This window comes from Chelonus insularis, unplaced genomic scaffold (assembly GCF_013357705.1).
Source record: "Chelonus insularis isolate UGA/USDA-ARS -01 unplaced genomic scaffold, ASM1335770v1 contig_408_pilon, whole genome shotgun sequence".
In the NCBI taxonomy this organism is placed as follows: Eukaryota; Metazoa; Arthropoda; class Insecta; order Hymenoptera; family Braconidae; genus Chelonus; species Chelonus insularis.
The window spans coordinates 574,480-591,121 of NW_023276565.1; the positions used below are offsets into that span (position 1 = coordinate 574,480).

General features: G+C 25.2%; 2 protein-coding genes across 2 annotated transcripts in view; one reads left to right on the forward strand and one right to left on the reverse strand.

Moving 5' to 3' along the window:
- The first annotated feature begins 444 nt into the window (after positions 1-444).
- The window catches only part of LOC118069360 (uncharacterized), a 176,031-nt gene continuing 159,833 nt past the window's right edge, over positions 445-16,642 (forward strand). Inside the window, exon 1 of the mRNA XM_035087417.1 lies at positions 445-699. The gene's annotated coding sequence lies outside the window, so the exon portion shown is untranslated. The remainder of the gene's footprint in view (positions 700-16,642) is intronic.
- Positions 955-16,559, reverse strand: LOC118069354 (ankyrin repeat and death domain-containing protein 1A-like). The gene is made up of 13 exons (XM_035087408.1): positions 16,392-16,559; positions 6,772-6,908; positions 5,279-5,382; positions 5,052-5,150; positions 4,757-4,855; positions 3,917-4,123; positions 3,113-3,412; positions 2,880-2,978; positions 2,533-2,631; positions 2,231-2,320; positions 1,849-2,053; positions 1,142-1,270; positions 955-1,065 (listed from the first exon to the last, which is right to left on the reverse strand). Exons 2-13 carry the CDS (start codon positions 6,866-6,868, stop codon positions 989-991), a joined length of 1,605 nt encoding a protein of 534 aa, XP_034943299.1. The 5' UTR covers positions 6,869-6,908; positions 16,392-16,559; the 3' UTR covers positions 955-988.

Below are 16,642 nucleotides of genomic sequence, written 5' to 3' on the forward strand. Positions count from 1 at the left end.
TAATTTTTTGCAGCATTGGAACACATTAGCTTCGTTAGTAAAATAATTGTATATCAATAAATATGTAAATACTTCATTTCAAGTTCAAACTAAATTTGCAATTAGAGTATCATATCAAAATCACAATCGAGCGTGGTGTCATCCATACGTTTGATCGTTTTTTGGCGGTTATGAGTCTACGCGTCAGTCGTAATAAATAATATTAATCAAAATGTATACTTTAGTTATTAAAATTTTTATATTTATTGACTTTAAAATACAGAATTAACTTATTTCTACTCGCAAAAATGATTATTTATTAATTACTCGAAATTTTAAACGCATTTTTGTTATTGCGCATTTTTGTGCGCAGGCGTCGGAGAGTAGGGATGATCAAGTTTGGCGGGCGTCGATTCCAGCTCGATCAAAAATGCGCCATTTTATTCGCGAGAAAACAAAAAAGAGTAACGTTTTGAATTATTCTGGTGTGTTTATCATAATATCGATCGTAAATGAAATTTATTCAAGTGTAATATTAGATGTTTGTTTAGAAGTGTTAGTGAACAATGTTTTGTGTGTGCAAAGTGTGTGATTAAGTGTTTTGGAGTGTGTTGTTTGTAAGTGAAGTGGTTTAGTAAAAAAACTTTATCAAACATGGTGAGTTTGGAGTCATTGATGAATGTTTACATCAACAAGCGGTCATGTTCGGTTACATTTTGTGTGAGTTAAATATCAGTTAAATTCATTTTTCATTTTTTTTCTTGATAAATTCATTAATAAAGAAGCCTGATTACATTAAAATTTATAATGAAAGCATAATTTGTCTATCAATTAGTGGTGGTTAGAAGAGAGAAAAAGGAATGAAAGAAGCACCATAAATCTTTCGATGGATTATTTTATTTTATTTCATTGTTTTATAGTAGACTTGATTCTTCTTATATAACTATTATTTTGAAAATTACTTTAAAATCTTGTTAATAAAAAAAAATATCAGTCTCAGTGGAGGGATTTAAGTGAGAGTGCATTTATGACAGCATTTCTGGGATTTTTCTTTGCTAGCTTGCTCGAATTTCTTAGCTATTGAATCTAAAATCAGAAAAAAGACATTTCCTTTCAAATATCAGATTAAAATCCAATTTATACAATAAGTCATTATTATTACCTGCAATATTCCTTTTGTCTATTGCATATAAAGCATCTTGTAGTTCTTTGATTATTTGTATATTTGGTGATAAACTTGATGCCCAAATCATCAGAAGTCTGTATCCATGTTCCTTATAACTTGATCCTCCTGAAAATTCTATACATCAATATTTATCAATCTCACTAACCAACTAACAATTTGCTTAGTGATAACTACTCTTATTTATAATTTTTATTATTCAATAACTAAACTTTGGAGTTTGATGATAATTTTATTGTTATTCATCAGGTTTAGATTTAGTATAATTATTGGTCTAAAGTATCTTAAGATATCAACATCACTTCTGGACATGTTTAAGACCATTTCCTACCAACATTATCAGATATTATTAGTGTTATATAGTTTGAATAAGTTTATAGTTTACAAGTCATCGATCGAGATAATGAAGCAAACTGAAACAACTTTGGCCACTTTAGCTGATTTATTCATCATGCTATCAAAGTTATCATAGTTATACATGAGAAATTTACTTCATTTCTGATCAGTACACTTGGTCTATCAATATATGTTAATTTTAATTCAATAGTTATTATTATTATCACAGAACTTTATTGCATTTCTAGAATGATATGAAATTAATGGTTCGATTAATTTTTAAAAACGGACGTAAAATGTAATATACCTATTGAACGTACTTCAAGGATAAAGAAAAAAAATTCATTTACCAGTATATTGATGTTCTATGGCTTGAATTTGTTCCTGAGTGAAAGCCCAATGCAGAGCAAGCTTTTTCCAATCTCCTGGGTCAAAGTGTTTGTGTGCCAGTCTCCAAAGCATCAAACGAACATTTTCTGCAACTATTCCATACTGTTCTCTGATAGATTTTTTTCTTGATAGACTTGATTCGTCATTTTCATTATCCAAATTATTCTGAGCACAGAAACAGATGAATGACTTTATAACTGATTACATTTGGTCTTGTTGCAATGATATATGCACGATGAAGCTGATACAATGATTAAATAATATTAAAAAAAAACTAAACTACTATGTAGGTAAGATCAATTAAGTTGATGAAACTTGGAAGTTTTTTAACAATTTTCTTACTGGATAATCTAGTCTTGCTGTTTTTATAATCATGTCCACAATTGCTGTGAAACTTCCTTTTGCTGCTATAAAAAGTGGTGTACGTCCACCCTGCAATTAATAAGCACAAAAAGTTCAAAGACATTTATTAATTATTATACTTAAAACTAGAACATGAAATTTTTTATGCTATTTTAATGATGCCATTCATTGAGTTAGATTTCAAAAAGGTGATTGAATGTTTTGTTAGTTGATCATTTTTATAGCAAAGTTAATTTTAACTAACTATAATCAAGTTTGTCAAAAAGTATGTAATGACTTACCTTTTCTTTTTGTTCGATGTTTGCACCAGCTGCTAGTAAAAGTTTACAAACATCAGTGTGACCCATTTCTGCAGCAATATGCATTGGAGTTTGGAGTCTCTATCAAAGATAGTTTAGGAATAAAGTCTAGCTTAATTATAATCGATATGCTTACGAATATAAAATAAAAAGTAGTCTGACTGTTTAACTGAAATTGTATGTATATTAACAATGCTTAATCCCAGATGAAAATAAAACATATATTAAAAAAGAAATATGAGGAAAGTGATAGCTAGATTACCATAATCCTAAGGCAACTTGTAGTTTTATCTTTATTTCTCTTTTTTTTTAATTTCTTTTAAACTTACTGAGTTAAAGCTATTGATGTCTGACCCTCTTTTTATCAGTATTTCCACAGTTTCTATTTGATTATTTTGGCAAGCTAAATGTAAAGGAGTATTTCCTTCCTGAAAGATAAAATAAAAAAACGATTATTCATCTAAACTGATTCTAAAAAAATAACTTATTTTACCAACTAGTATTGAACAATGAATGAAAACAATAGATGAAGAATATAATAGCAATGATTAGTAGTACTTACTCTGCATTGTTTATTGATAATATTCTCATTATGATCTATAATAAGATTAAGAATCCCTTTACATCCTTGACTAGCAGCAATATGAATAGGTGCAAATCCATGTTCATCAACAATTTGAGTATTAGCACCATTTTTTAAAAGGATCTGTGCTATTTCAGTATGTCTTATCCTTGTAGCTATGTGTAAAGGACTATTGCCTTCATTGTCATGACAATCCATGTTAGCTCCGAGTTTTATAAAAACTTCTACAGCTTTGGTGTGTCCTTCACTACAAGCGTAATGTAATGGAGTCTGTCCCTTCTAAATAAAAAATAAGACAATAAATTTTCATTAGAAGTTTTTTTTTTACAGAAAATGTAATTTATAATAATGCTGAAGTGTTAATTAACTTTTCTAATGATCCAATGTCGTGAATGTTTGTCATGTTGAAGCAATTGTTGTTTAATCAAGTAAAATGCTTTGGGAATATAATACAACTGATGATGTTTAGGAATAATTACCATGTTCTATATACAAGCTAGGATGTTAACATGACTATGATCATATTATGAAATGATCTTTGCTATTGCTAGGAACACTGACAGTTATTTCAATGTTGATTATAGAAATGGAGGACCATGTTGAAGAATTAGGTATTGATATCATCCTGATGTAGGATGATTATTGTTTTTGTTTGAAAATTAATATTGAATAAAAAGGGGGGTTGTTTAAATATTTGATAACGTTATGTAAATGATTTTCAAAGGTTATATATAGATGGAAATGATTCCCATCCAATATCAGAGGTTTACATTGTACACTTACTTTGTCTGTAGAGTCTAGTTTAATTTCCGGAATGTTTGACAAGACAGTTATGACATCTGGATGTCCAGAGATTGCAGCATGATGGAGAGCAGTTGCTCCTAAATAATCTGTTGCATCACTGTTTAAATTTTCAATAGCTTTTGTAAAATATTCAATTATTTTTGGACTATTCCCACGTGCTCCACACATTAAGAGTGTACATTTCTTCTGTTGAATTAAGAAAATTGGTTTATTGTAATTAATTATTCAAGAAGTTTTTAATTAAATAAATAAATGATAGAGTGAGGAAAATCATTTTTAGTTATTATTGTAATTGATGATGGATCAGTGCAATGTATTTTTAGATTCTTTGTTATGTCTAAGCAAATAGTTTGATGGATCATAGTTATACTAAATTTGACCTTTCTGATGAAGAATTAATTTTTGTTTTTTTTTAAGTTTAGATATATCAATAAAGCCTTGTCATATAAATACCAAGAATATTTACATAATATAATATTCCAAAAAGCTTTTGACTCTTCTGAAAACCAATATAGTTTCGAACACCCAAGAGTATAAAATGCACAATTGTATGAGGAAGTTTTGATAGGATTTTATGGAGTTTTTTTCAAACAAGTGCTGATAATTTATTTATTATTATTTTCATTATTATTACTGTGTTACAGTAATTAATAATATTAAATAATTATAAATAATATTTAATTATTTATTTTGTATGAATACAACTCTAAGGACCTCGAAACGTAGAGATATGTCCAAATTTGGGATTCATAGAATTGGACCCACCATAATAACTCCCCATTGGGAAGTTAATAAAATAATATTGAAACTTGGCAATACCTTATTAATAGCTGATGTATCAGCACCAGCATCAATCAGCATCTTAACAGCTTCTAGATGTCCATACCAAGCAGCCATATGTAATGGGCGCATGCCATACTAAAAAAAAAGAGGTTAGACAACAATGAATTATTAGCATTCCAATAAATTGATGTGATTAATTGAATAATTGAATCATCAAAGTCATAAATAAAATGATTAAGAGTAATTTTGATGATGTTGATTATAACAATAATTGAGTATTCATTGAACTGATTAGTAATTAAATAAAAGAATGAAGGAAACAAGTTTTTACTTTATCCTTTGCTTCGATGTCACAGTCAGCGTTAATTAACATTTCCATTATTTCTGTACTTCCTCTTGATGCAGCCCAATGTATTGGAGCTCGACCATACTAAAATAAATTTTTATAAAAACAAGTATTTAATAATTCAATATTTAGTTGTTTTCATTCTTAATGAATGACAAAAAAAAAAAAAAGAAAGTTTTCAATTTAACTTTAAAAACTTTACAAAAACTTACATTATTTCTTGAATTAACATCCACTGTTTCAGCTAAAACTTTTTTTACAGCTTCTGGTTCATTTTTAATTACTGCTTCATGTAGTAGCAGTTCATTTTTAAGTACTAAAGATGAAAGAAAATGTATAAATGTAATAAAAAATTGAAAGACTACATAGAACAAAAATTTTTTTTCATGTTCAATGTTAAAAAAAAAAAGTATATGAATAGAGCAATGATGTTATAAAAAAAAAAAAATAAAATCAAAATCTCTGGATATATTGATAGAGAATAGATTTTTCATTTCAAAGTGTAAATGAATAAATTGCAAATTGATTCGAATAGTGACGTGAAAATTCAATAGATACAGTTGAATCATCGGACGTGCTTGGAAATATCGAGGGAGCAATTTTACAATAATGGCTCTTGGAGAGTATGTGCATGTTATGCATTGATAACAAGGCGCCTACGAATTACTTTTTTCAAGGTTAAGAGAATTAAAAAATTTCATCAAATTGTTTTACTCTTTGATAAAATGAAATGAAAGAGAATACTTTGGTACTTGAGGTAGTGTGGGTTGTTAAAAGACCATTTATTTTTTTTAATTGATTACAATAATTAAATCAATCTCATCATAATTAATAATATACAAAATCCCATTGCAAAAAAAGAAAAGGGTTTGGGCCTTGAAAAAAAACTTCTCAGTCATTGAAATCCGTAATTTTATCATCTTTTAGTTTATTTTTTATTTATAATAAATTGCTATTATTATAAACAATATACAATAATTTAATCACGCAAAATTTTTTATCACATTCGATTGATACTCGTCGAATATAATCATAGTAATGATGACTCGATAGATTAGAACCATTTTTAATTATTTATTTATTTATTTAAACATTTACATAGGCCCAACAGCAAAGCCAGACTAGGGCCACAGATAAATAGTAATAATATTTACATGAATAGAAAAAAAGTAAAAAAAAAAAACAATTTATAATGAATTGAAATTTTTATAAACAATGTATAATTGTTTAGAGTCATTAATCATTAATAACTTGTCCTAATGATCGTTGACATACATTTTTTTTAAATTAATAAATTCCTCAATTTGTAAGCTTTTTTTAAATACATTGTTATGCCAAATTTTTCTGGAAATATGCGAATTTTGGTCTCACCGGAGGAATAACGAACAGTTTTCTATTGTGTCAATGTAAATACTACGATATTTGATCATTGATTTTTTATTATAACAGACGTTAAATCGTTTTCAAACTTGCCGAATAATTTATTTGGATGTTTGTCTATAATGTAATAATACACTTACTATTCGTACTATTATTATTTTTATATTTTGGCTATACTACTTTAATAAAAAAAAATTTTTACGATATTATACGCTAAACACGTGAGAGTGTTATTATCATTAACCATAAAGAAAGATCAGAATATTAAAAAAAAAAAAAAGAAAAATATTAATGTATATAATTTAATATGATTAAAACTACTTACTTTGTGCTTTTTCATAAAAGCTCGCAGCATCAGGTTCAAAATCCAATGGCTCTGGAGTTTTTATTTTTGTACCACTCGTTCTTTGAAGTTCACCCATTTTTAAATGCTCAAATACTTCGGCATTTAGTCTAATTTACCTAAAAAATAAAAAACAAATTTTTTATCATTTGTTCAAATATTTTTTTCTTCTCTTATCAAATTATTCGTTTATAACAACTATGCTTTTTTTGTTACTAATATTTTTTTTCAATATCAATAGAAGCTTTTATTCATTATTTACTCTTTTACGGACTGGAAAAATAATATTCCTGTATCAACACAGAGTGAAGTTAATTTTTGTATAAAAACCTTGCGATGTCAATATTACTATAATTAAGAATAAAATTATTTTTGATCTGGTAATGTTGTTTATTCAGTGCAATCTCACACATTTCCAATGTATTTTTTTTTACATTCGATTATTTCTCGAATAACTGGAATTTATTTTTTTCTAAAATCCTATGAAATAACTTGCTATTCACTACACATTCTAAACGATAAAGCTTCCATTTACCTATTTTAATTTAAAAAAAGAAACCAATCGCAAAACGTGAAAAAATTGAAACAATTAAAATCTTGATACTGAAAATAGACTAAACGTAATCAACTACTTTTTTTTTATTGGCAATTTTCAAGGATCTTCTGCGCTTGTAATCAAATAAGTGATCGAATTACAAGAGAGACAGAGAGAGCTTTTCTGGACTTTGATAAATAACAAGCTCACAGAGTGAACACGTTAGAATAGTGGGAAGTTACAATCTATTGACAATACAAATGATTAAATATGTACTGGAGAATATGGAGATACACATTTATACATGTACAATTATACATATTAGCATTTGTAGAAATAATATTCAATTGTTGAAACTAGGGCATTTATTTTGAACTGTATGACATAAAAATCTATCGGGTTAAAGAATTATCTATTTAATATACTTGAACGAAGTATATTACTTATATTGTAAATATGAAAATATATTACTTTATTTTGAAATCAATATAAAAGAGCTTTTCATGTACTTGACTGTTTATAGATGATTTATAATCCAAAGCTTCTCATAACATACATTTTTTAATATTCATATTTGACTGTGTTTTATTTTATTTGTTGTTACATTTGGAATTAATAAATATTTTAAATTTTATTTTAGTAATGCAGTTTATGTTCTAGTGGCTGACTTACTTCAATACTATTTATTGAAAATGGGTCTAGGTTCATTTTGAACCCTGACTTCCCATTTATTAAAATCCGTAATTTTGTTTATAACGAATTAGTATTGTTATAAAAAATATACAATTGTTTCATCATATCAAGTTATTTATAGCAACATTTTATTTATATTCATCGAATTTAATAATAGTAATGATTATTCAATCAATTAAAACTGTTTCTAATTGTTTATAACAAATCGACATTGTTATAAATAATATATAATTGTTTAGAGTCATGTGAAGTCATCAACAATCATGTTGTATTGATATTAATTTATTATTTAACTAATATTAATCACTCAATAAGTAGAATCTATTTTAACCTTTTTTTTACTCAACTTATTTTACAGTATTTTGTTATAAATAAAAAATGGCAAGACCGAATTTGTTTAAACTCCTTTCAGATCTTCTTCATTACATTATCTTTCAAACAAAATTAGTTCGGAGTCAATGTCTTCATTAGTCCTCGAGATATCGAAAATAAAATAAAACCGGATACACGTACGGCTAATAATACGTACGTACATACATTCTTAAACCTTTAAGTATGCTTTCAAAGGCCTTAAAATGTAAAAAAAATGATAAAATGACGAGTTTAAAAAATCGACCCCATTACAAGAACTTCCTAATAGGAAGTTAATAATAATTCAAACTGAAAGTAATCAATTTGATTGATTTAATGATTAACAGTTTAAAAAAAAAATTTCATTGTCATGTTTAATACAGATATTTAAAAAAATTTTTATCAACAATATAATCGATGATTTACACTCAAAGTTATACTTTATATTTATTAGATCTGATAAAAAGTTTTAAATGGACTTTTAGGTAAATATTTTTCTTATCAATCAAAAAATCACGATGAAATCACATTAATAATATTTATTTAAAGTTAGAAAGTATTTTGGTAATTTTGATTGGATAAATGAATGGTTGAATTATAAGAAAAGTTTATATAGCATGCATATTGGTGTGAATGCCTATAGATTTGAAATAAAACGAGGTCAATGACGATTGGAAAGGAAGTCAAGTTGTTAAAGTGAAGAAAAAAAAAAAGAGAAAAACGTGTAGGTGAATTTGAGAAACAATAGAGAAATAATTCATTCAATTGGGTGAGGTATGTGATGAAAGTTGAACAGTAACATTTTAAATTGTTTCAAGACTTTAAAGAGACCTTACAAGATTGTTCATACCCTCAAAAATTAAACATCTACATATGATACCTATGCTGCACTTTGGTCTTTATACCTTTGTTCTTTTACTTGCTATTTTTAGACTTATCAAAAATAAATGAAAATGAGAATGCTAAAACTGTGTGTACGTTATGCAAAGTAAGTTTTTAATAAATTAGTTTTTTTTTTGTTTTTCTACATATGTTCGTTTTATTGTAATTTTTTTTTTGTTCTATGAACAAACTGACAAATGCATACTTGCTATTGACAAAGACTGATAGTCGTGATGATAATAAAACTTACAGTATCTTTTATCTCTTAATGACAATGGCTTAATGATATTTTACTTAATTTATCATCCAATTTTATTCAAACTCATTTATGAAATAATTTCCTATAAATATTAATAAGATATTAATAATGATTGTATAGTTTATTTCAAGTATGGATACTTTCATTCGAATTTAATGGAGTGTATTTTTTGTAAAATTTTTTTTTAACTTGAATAAATATATTTTCACAAAAGTATTGATAAGAAGCACTACTAAATTTACGAGCATTCAGCTTCATAGTTAAAATGTGCAAAAGCTATCACATATTTTTTGTCAATGATTCATGATAAAAACAGGAAGATATAAAATTTTTTTAACTCTTTTATAAAAAATCTATTAATATCTATTTTTATAGGTTGTATTGGGGAAGTAATGTCTGTGTTATAATGATTAATAGTAGAGTATCATTACTGCTGATGTCATTGACAATAAGTTAGGATATCATTACAGATAATAGAGGATGCATTTTTGTATACTTCTCAAATTATTACTAGCCAATAGATATAAATATGAAATTTATAATATTTTATTCATTAAAAATAATAAAAAACTGTTTTATCGACATGTATTAATGATAAAGTATTGATAAAACTTTAAAAATTATAATGTATCAAGTAATATCTATCTATTTATTAAGATAAAAGCACAGACTTCAATAGAATTAAAAATTATTTAGATGTAAGAAGAAAGAAAATTTAAAGTTTCTTAGTTTTAACATGTTTGTTCTGGAAGTAAATATATTTTATTTATGCTAATTTTAATTAATATTTTAAATTACACTTAACCGACTTGGACTGATTATTGAGAACAAAAAATCAATGCTATAATTTGCATAAAAATTTTAATAGTTAACCAGGACATTTTTTTTTCTTGTGATTATTCAAATTTTCCAATTTAATCAACGATGATTATTATCCAAGGAAGCATATTTTTAACTTCTTCTACAATTTAATTTATTTCAAGTAAAAAAAGTAATCAACTGGATTCATTTTAGTAGCGGAATATTAAAAATTTACAGTGATATAAATTTTGTCGATTCATTTAGTTATTGATTTTGTTAAGATTCTTTACAGAGAATAAATACAATTTTGTGACTTTCTAGGGAAACTTTAAATTAATTTCAGGTAATACGATGCACTGAACATGTTACATTTTTGTCTGACCAAAGCATGATTTTTCTACTTAAATCAGACTTTATTAGTAAGGTATTTAAAAGTTAGTATAAGTTTTTTCTTTGAAATTTAATGTCATTGGTATATTATCAGGCAAATGTCCTAGTAGGAATATGACGGAACAGATCCATTATTGGGCCAGCATTGGGACTGATGTGAAGTCATCGAGCAATGGTTCTGTACTGAGCCATGACTGATATATGACTGGTATATGAATGATAACTTTATTTACTGAGAAGACTGCAATATCTTACTAGAGTGAGCACTATTATAGACATGTTTTTAAAAAAAAAAAAAATAATACCTGGGTTGCAATAATTAATGTTGTAACGATTATTCAGTAATTGATATTTTTATTTTCGAAATCATCCATTAAAGAATAAATTAATAATTTTGTTTAAAAATACTACTACAAAAAAAATATTCATGCCGAACTCTGCATTGTATTCAGTTGGAACCGAAGGAAAAATTATTAACAGTAGAATAATTCAAGTTTAGTCAGACATTTTGAACTACACTGGAAAAACATTTTTTCTGAATCAGGAATATTGAATATTTGATGCAAAATTGATGAAATTTTATTCTTGATATTAAAATACTTAAATCAGATTTAAAATCACACTTGCGCAATTAAATATTTTTTTTAAATTGACATGGTAATATTTTTATAAATGTAATTCTGATGGTTACTTAAAATAATAAATCTTTATTAAGCTCGATTATTTTGAAAATGATTATCTAAGTTGTAGTTCATTCTAATGTTCGTTGATTTAACCTTTTTTTTCAAGATTAATAAAATATTTTTAATTCTTTTTATTAATCATAATCATAGACACTGTTTTGCATAGCGAAAATTTCTTTTCATTGCAGAAGAATAAGTTTTCCAGTGTTCTATGTTTTAAAACTTTTTTATATTTGACTTAAATTTCAATGCTGAACCCATTGTCCAAATTCATTGTTTAAAACAATAGGTGACATTTATCTACTCAAGCTTTCACATCAAACCATAAAAATCTCACTTACTCCTAGAAAACATTTTAATCTAAATCAGAACTAAAAAAAATTATTTTTTCTCATCTAACCTTAATTTAGAAAATATTATTAATCCAATACCTACACAGAAAAAAGCATAGGAATTTTTACTAGTTAGTTTAAAGTAAAATTTACTAGCCAAAAAAAAACTAAAAATTACTAGTTTTTTTAACAAATTTATTAAATGGAAAATAAATGTCAGAATTTTTTAATTTTTTCTAGAAATTTTCACTAACCAGAATAGCTATTTTTCCCAAGTTTGTTAACTATTATTACTAAAAAAAAAGAAAACTACTAATTTGTAATTTTTTTTTGGCTAGTAAATTTTACTTTAAACTAAGTAGTAAAAATTCCTATGCTTTTTTCCGTGTACAAGTATACTTGAAATTGATTATAATTAAAATAATTATCATGTATAGATGATAAAAAAAATTTTATCAATCTACGAATTACAAGAAAAAAAAATTCCATTTTCCTTAAACTCATTTTTTCATCCCAAATACTCCTGATGTAACTAAAATAGCCCGAGTTTATTTTTTGCTTAAGGGCAGTCGGTCGGGTCACTTCCACAACTTGAAGAATACCCCTGATCACCGAATGAGGAAAGCTCTTTTAATCGTAGTGGAATGAAGGGAGCATTGATATGAAAGCTACAGCTTAGGATTAAATCACTTATCTTTTTATATTTATTATTATATTTTTATATCTACCTCATCATTCCTTATATCTTTTCTCTATTTATGAAGTCCTTTCTTAAGAAAACAATTCTACTTTATTTCAACTACTTGATATTTTTATATTTATATCAACATTATATTTAATTTTAATGTTTACATATCAATATTATTCTTTATGTTGATGAGGAAAATGTTTAATTGTTTTATCTCTGCATCCTTGTATTTGTTTTTGATCAAGTGGTATTAAATAACCGTATTTGACGTCTATAATGATGATTTATTTAGCTCTGGTATTATTTAGTGATCGTATTTATCAATCTCACTCGTTGGTTTGAATATTCACAGTCAAGGTGTTCTTTAATTAATATGCTATTATTTATTGTTTTTTAAAGCAGCCTCAAAATTTATATTGATAAACTAAAAATAATTTTCAACAGTAAAGTGTTATTTTAAATAGATGAGTTTGAATTATTGAAAGTTGGAAAATGGGAATGGAGATTTCACTTTGATAAAGAACTACTGGATAACTGTTGCGAACAAACATTCAACAGTTGTTGATAGAACTAGTTTGATGACTAGTGTGTTGGTGTGTTGAAAAACTTTAAATAATTGACATAACTTTGTTGAAAAGTCGATAGAAATTATGCTTACATTCAGTAAGTTTATATAGTAATGTCATTTTTATATGAAAATTTAAAAAATGCATTTTGATCAAATTGAATTCAGGTCAATTGGAGAACAGATGTTGTAATTCACAGATTCTCCCTTTCTAAATTTTAGAACGTGAAAGTTTGTTTTGATTTTATATTTCAATTTGCATAGAATGTTTGTTTATTTTATTATAATTTAATATCAATATTTTTTCGAGAATTAATTGAATTCTTTCATAATTGATTTAATAGTTTTTTAAATTTATTGTTTATTTTTCAAGCTTTTTACCAATTAAACAGTCGTAATATTAATGAATTTTTAAACTCAAGTGAAAAATACAATAAAAAATATTTATTTAGTATAATAATCAGTGATAATTAATGTCATATTACATGGAACACAATGAGAATTATCTACTTAGAGATAGTTTTCTAGTATAAGTTGTTTAAAATATTTTTTTATAATTATATAATGAAAACCACAACGTTGTAAAATACTGTTAAGATATTCATTAAGTGACTTAAATATTTAAATTTTTACAGATATATTTGGAATGTCTTTGAGGTATTCCGATCGCTCCGGATCGTATCAAAAAAATGACCCAGGATTGTCTGAAGCAAGAATTTATATTTTTTATTAAATATCCACACTAGATTTCTGCATATTGATTAATTAGTCTTCTATTATTTTGAAAAAGCTAATAAGATTAAAAATAGAAGGTCCATGCCTATTTTATAGGCGACTTTATTTAGACTAAAATTATTAATACTTATTTTTTTTTTTAGAAACATTACGATAAAACTTGATTACTTTTGATAGAGTATTCATTACAAATGCATTGACATTATATTTTTGTTTATAAAAATTATAAAATAATTGTTTCTGAATAAATAATAAAAAATTTAGTCTTGTAGTGAATTATCATTGGTTTAAATGAAGAGAAAAGTGAACTTTAATTTCGAATAACTCGAGTTCTAAATGATTAATTAATTTTTTCTTTATTAAAATAAACGTTATATTTTCTAATAAGCTTTAATTTTAATGCAGTAAGAAAAAATTTTGAGAAAAAATTAATCTCAGTTAAAATAACTTAAAATTTACATGAAAAAAGGCTGGAAAATGTAATTTCATAAAAAAAAAGTTCAGTAAAAAATAAAATAAGAAAGGTATGAAGCTAATTCACTTTTCATTTTCTACATTCATATGAAGTATAAAAAATTTTTATGATAAAATATTTTTTTTATCTTACAATCTAACATTATTTTATTAAAGTATCTGATTCTATTCGATTTAAATTATGTTTCTTCTTCGTGGAATAAAATGCAATTTCACTTTTTTTCAATTTTAAAAATCTCAAGAATATTACACTATGTAGGTAGTTGAATATGTAAAGATAATACCTGAAATATTGGATCATAAAATAGGAATTTACCAAATGTTTTATGAATAAAGAATTATGATGAGTAATCTGAATCAAGGTTAATCAAAAGCTCGTCAAATAATCGATCATTTAATTATTTCAAATAACTTTGGGTATAAACTTTTACACCAGTGAGAATTCTAGAAAAAAATGGACTTTTAATTGAGTTTGAGTCCTAAATTATTTTATATATTTAAAAAAAATAATTCACAGTTAAAAAAGTTTGAACTTTTATACAAAAAGTTGGTGAAACTTTTTAAAATTCATATTATAAAAGAATTTTTTTTTCAATTTTTGATTTTTTCTATCAGTAAGAACCCGACTTATGAATATCAAAATTGACATTTACTTTATTTATTAAAGCTTTGTTCCAACATGAAAGAAACCATTATTATAAAAAAAAATTCTAAAAAGTAAAGGCTTCATCTTGTAGAGCTTTGAAGTTGGTAATGATTCATTTCTACTTGATCCTCCACTGACAACATGACATCTTTTATGATAACAAAAGATTATTATTTAAGAAAATCATAAATAACATTATCAGTTAAATGACATAATATCATTAGAAAAGTTAATCAATAATTAAACTTTAATTCACTGCGAATTTTTTAAAAACAGATAAAATGAAATCCAATATATTTTTTTCTGTTATTAATTTAATAAAAAAAATGATAGGAAATAGTTTCTCCAATTATTTTCCATTGGAAATATTTATTTGAATACATTCGGTCTGATAGAAATTATTTATAAAATGTATTCATTCAACCTGAGATCATAAAACTAGTTTTAATTATTATTCTAGTCCATAGAAAGGTAAACACTTGTATTTACTTTTCCTTCCATCATTTAATTAAAATTACTTTGTTTAAACATCTTATGTTTGTTGGCAATAATAATGTATAATAAAAAATATATTTATAGAATATTGCCGTTTTGCACTACTTTCTTCATCTTAAAAAGTGTTCCATTAACAAGACTGTGGATTTTAATGTAAAATTAAAGCTTGAATTCGATTTTATTTATTAACTTCCTTTTAGGAAGGTATTATCATTGAGTCAATTTTTAAAATCCGTTATTTTATCATTTGTTTACATTTTAAGGCCTTTGAAAGCATATTAGGAAGTTTAAAAATGTATGTACGTACGTACGTACAATTGTACGTGCGTATATCAGGTGTTTTATCAATATCTCGATGTTTGAAATAAATTCAACTTATTGAATAATTAATATTATTAAAAAATTAGATTAATATCAATACAATATTATTCTCAATGACTTTACATGACTCTAAATAATTACATATTTTTTATAATAACTTTAATTTGTTATAAACAATTAGAAATAGTTTTAATTTATTGAATGATCATTACTATTATTAAATTCGATGAATATTAATAAAATGTTGTTATAAATAACTTGAAATGATGAAACAATTGTATATTGTTTATAACAATAGGAATTAGTTAGAAACAAAAAGAACTAAAAGATGGTAAAATTACGGATTCTAATAAACAAGAATTTTTTATTGATAAACTGAAAAAGTACCTAATAGCTTTTATAAATTTGATATTAAAAGTTGAAAGATAATAGTAATTAAGTTAATTATATTCCTTGGTATTAAGGATTTACTCTGCATATGTATTACAGTGTACAGCCTTTAATTAGCCTCGAGATCAATTAGCACAGCTAGTTCAGTCACAGTATAAAATACGTCAACTTATTTGATATAAAATTACAATCTGCTCAATAGAAAGTTTTGTAATGTTTTTCATTTATACAATTAACTTATCCAAATTAATATTTCTATTAAATAAAAAATTATTTACACTTTAATAATCATATCTTTGAGTATCAAATTTAAATAAAAACAATATTGAGTTTATTTATTGAATAAAAATGATCTCACTTACCTTTTTAGTGATAAATAATTACATGACTTTAATTCTTGACTATTCAATCACGTTGCTAAAACTTTAAATATTCCTTAAAAATATTTTAAAGCCGTCAAAAAATTTTTATTATCAATTACCGATAATTTATTATAAATATTTCTTTTATCAATTACTTCGAGGCCGGATGTTGTATTTCATGATATGGACGGCACGAGATGTTTCATGCTACTGACTGAAAAGCAAACTCTTATGTTGCTATACCGAACTTC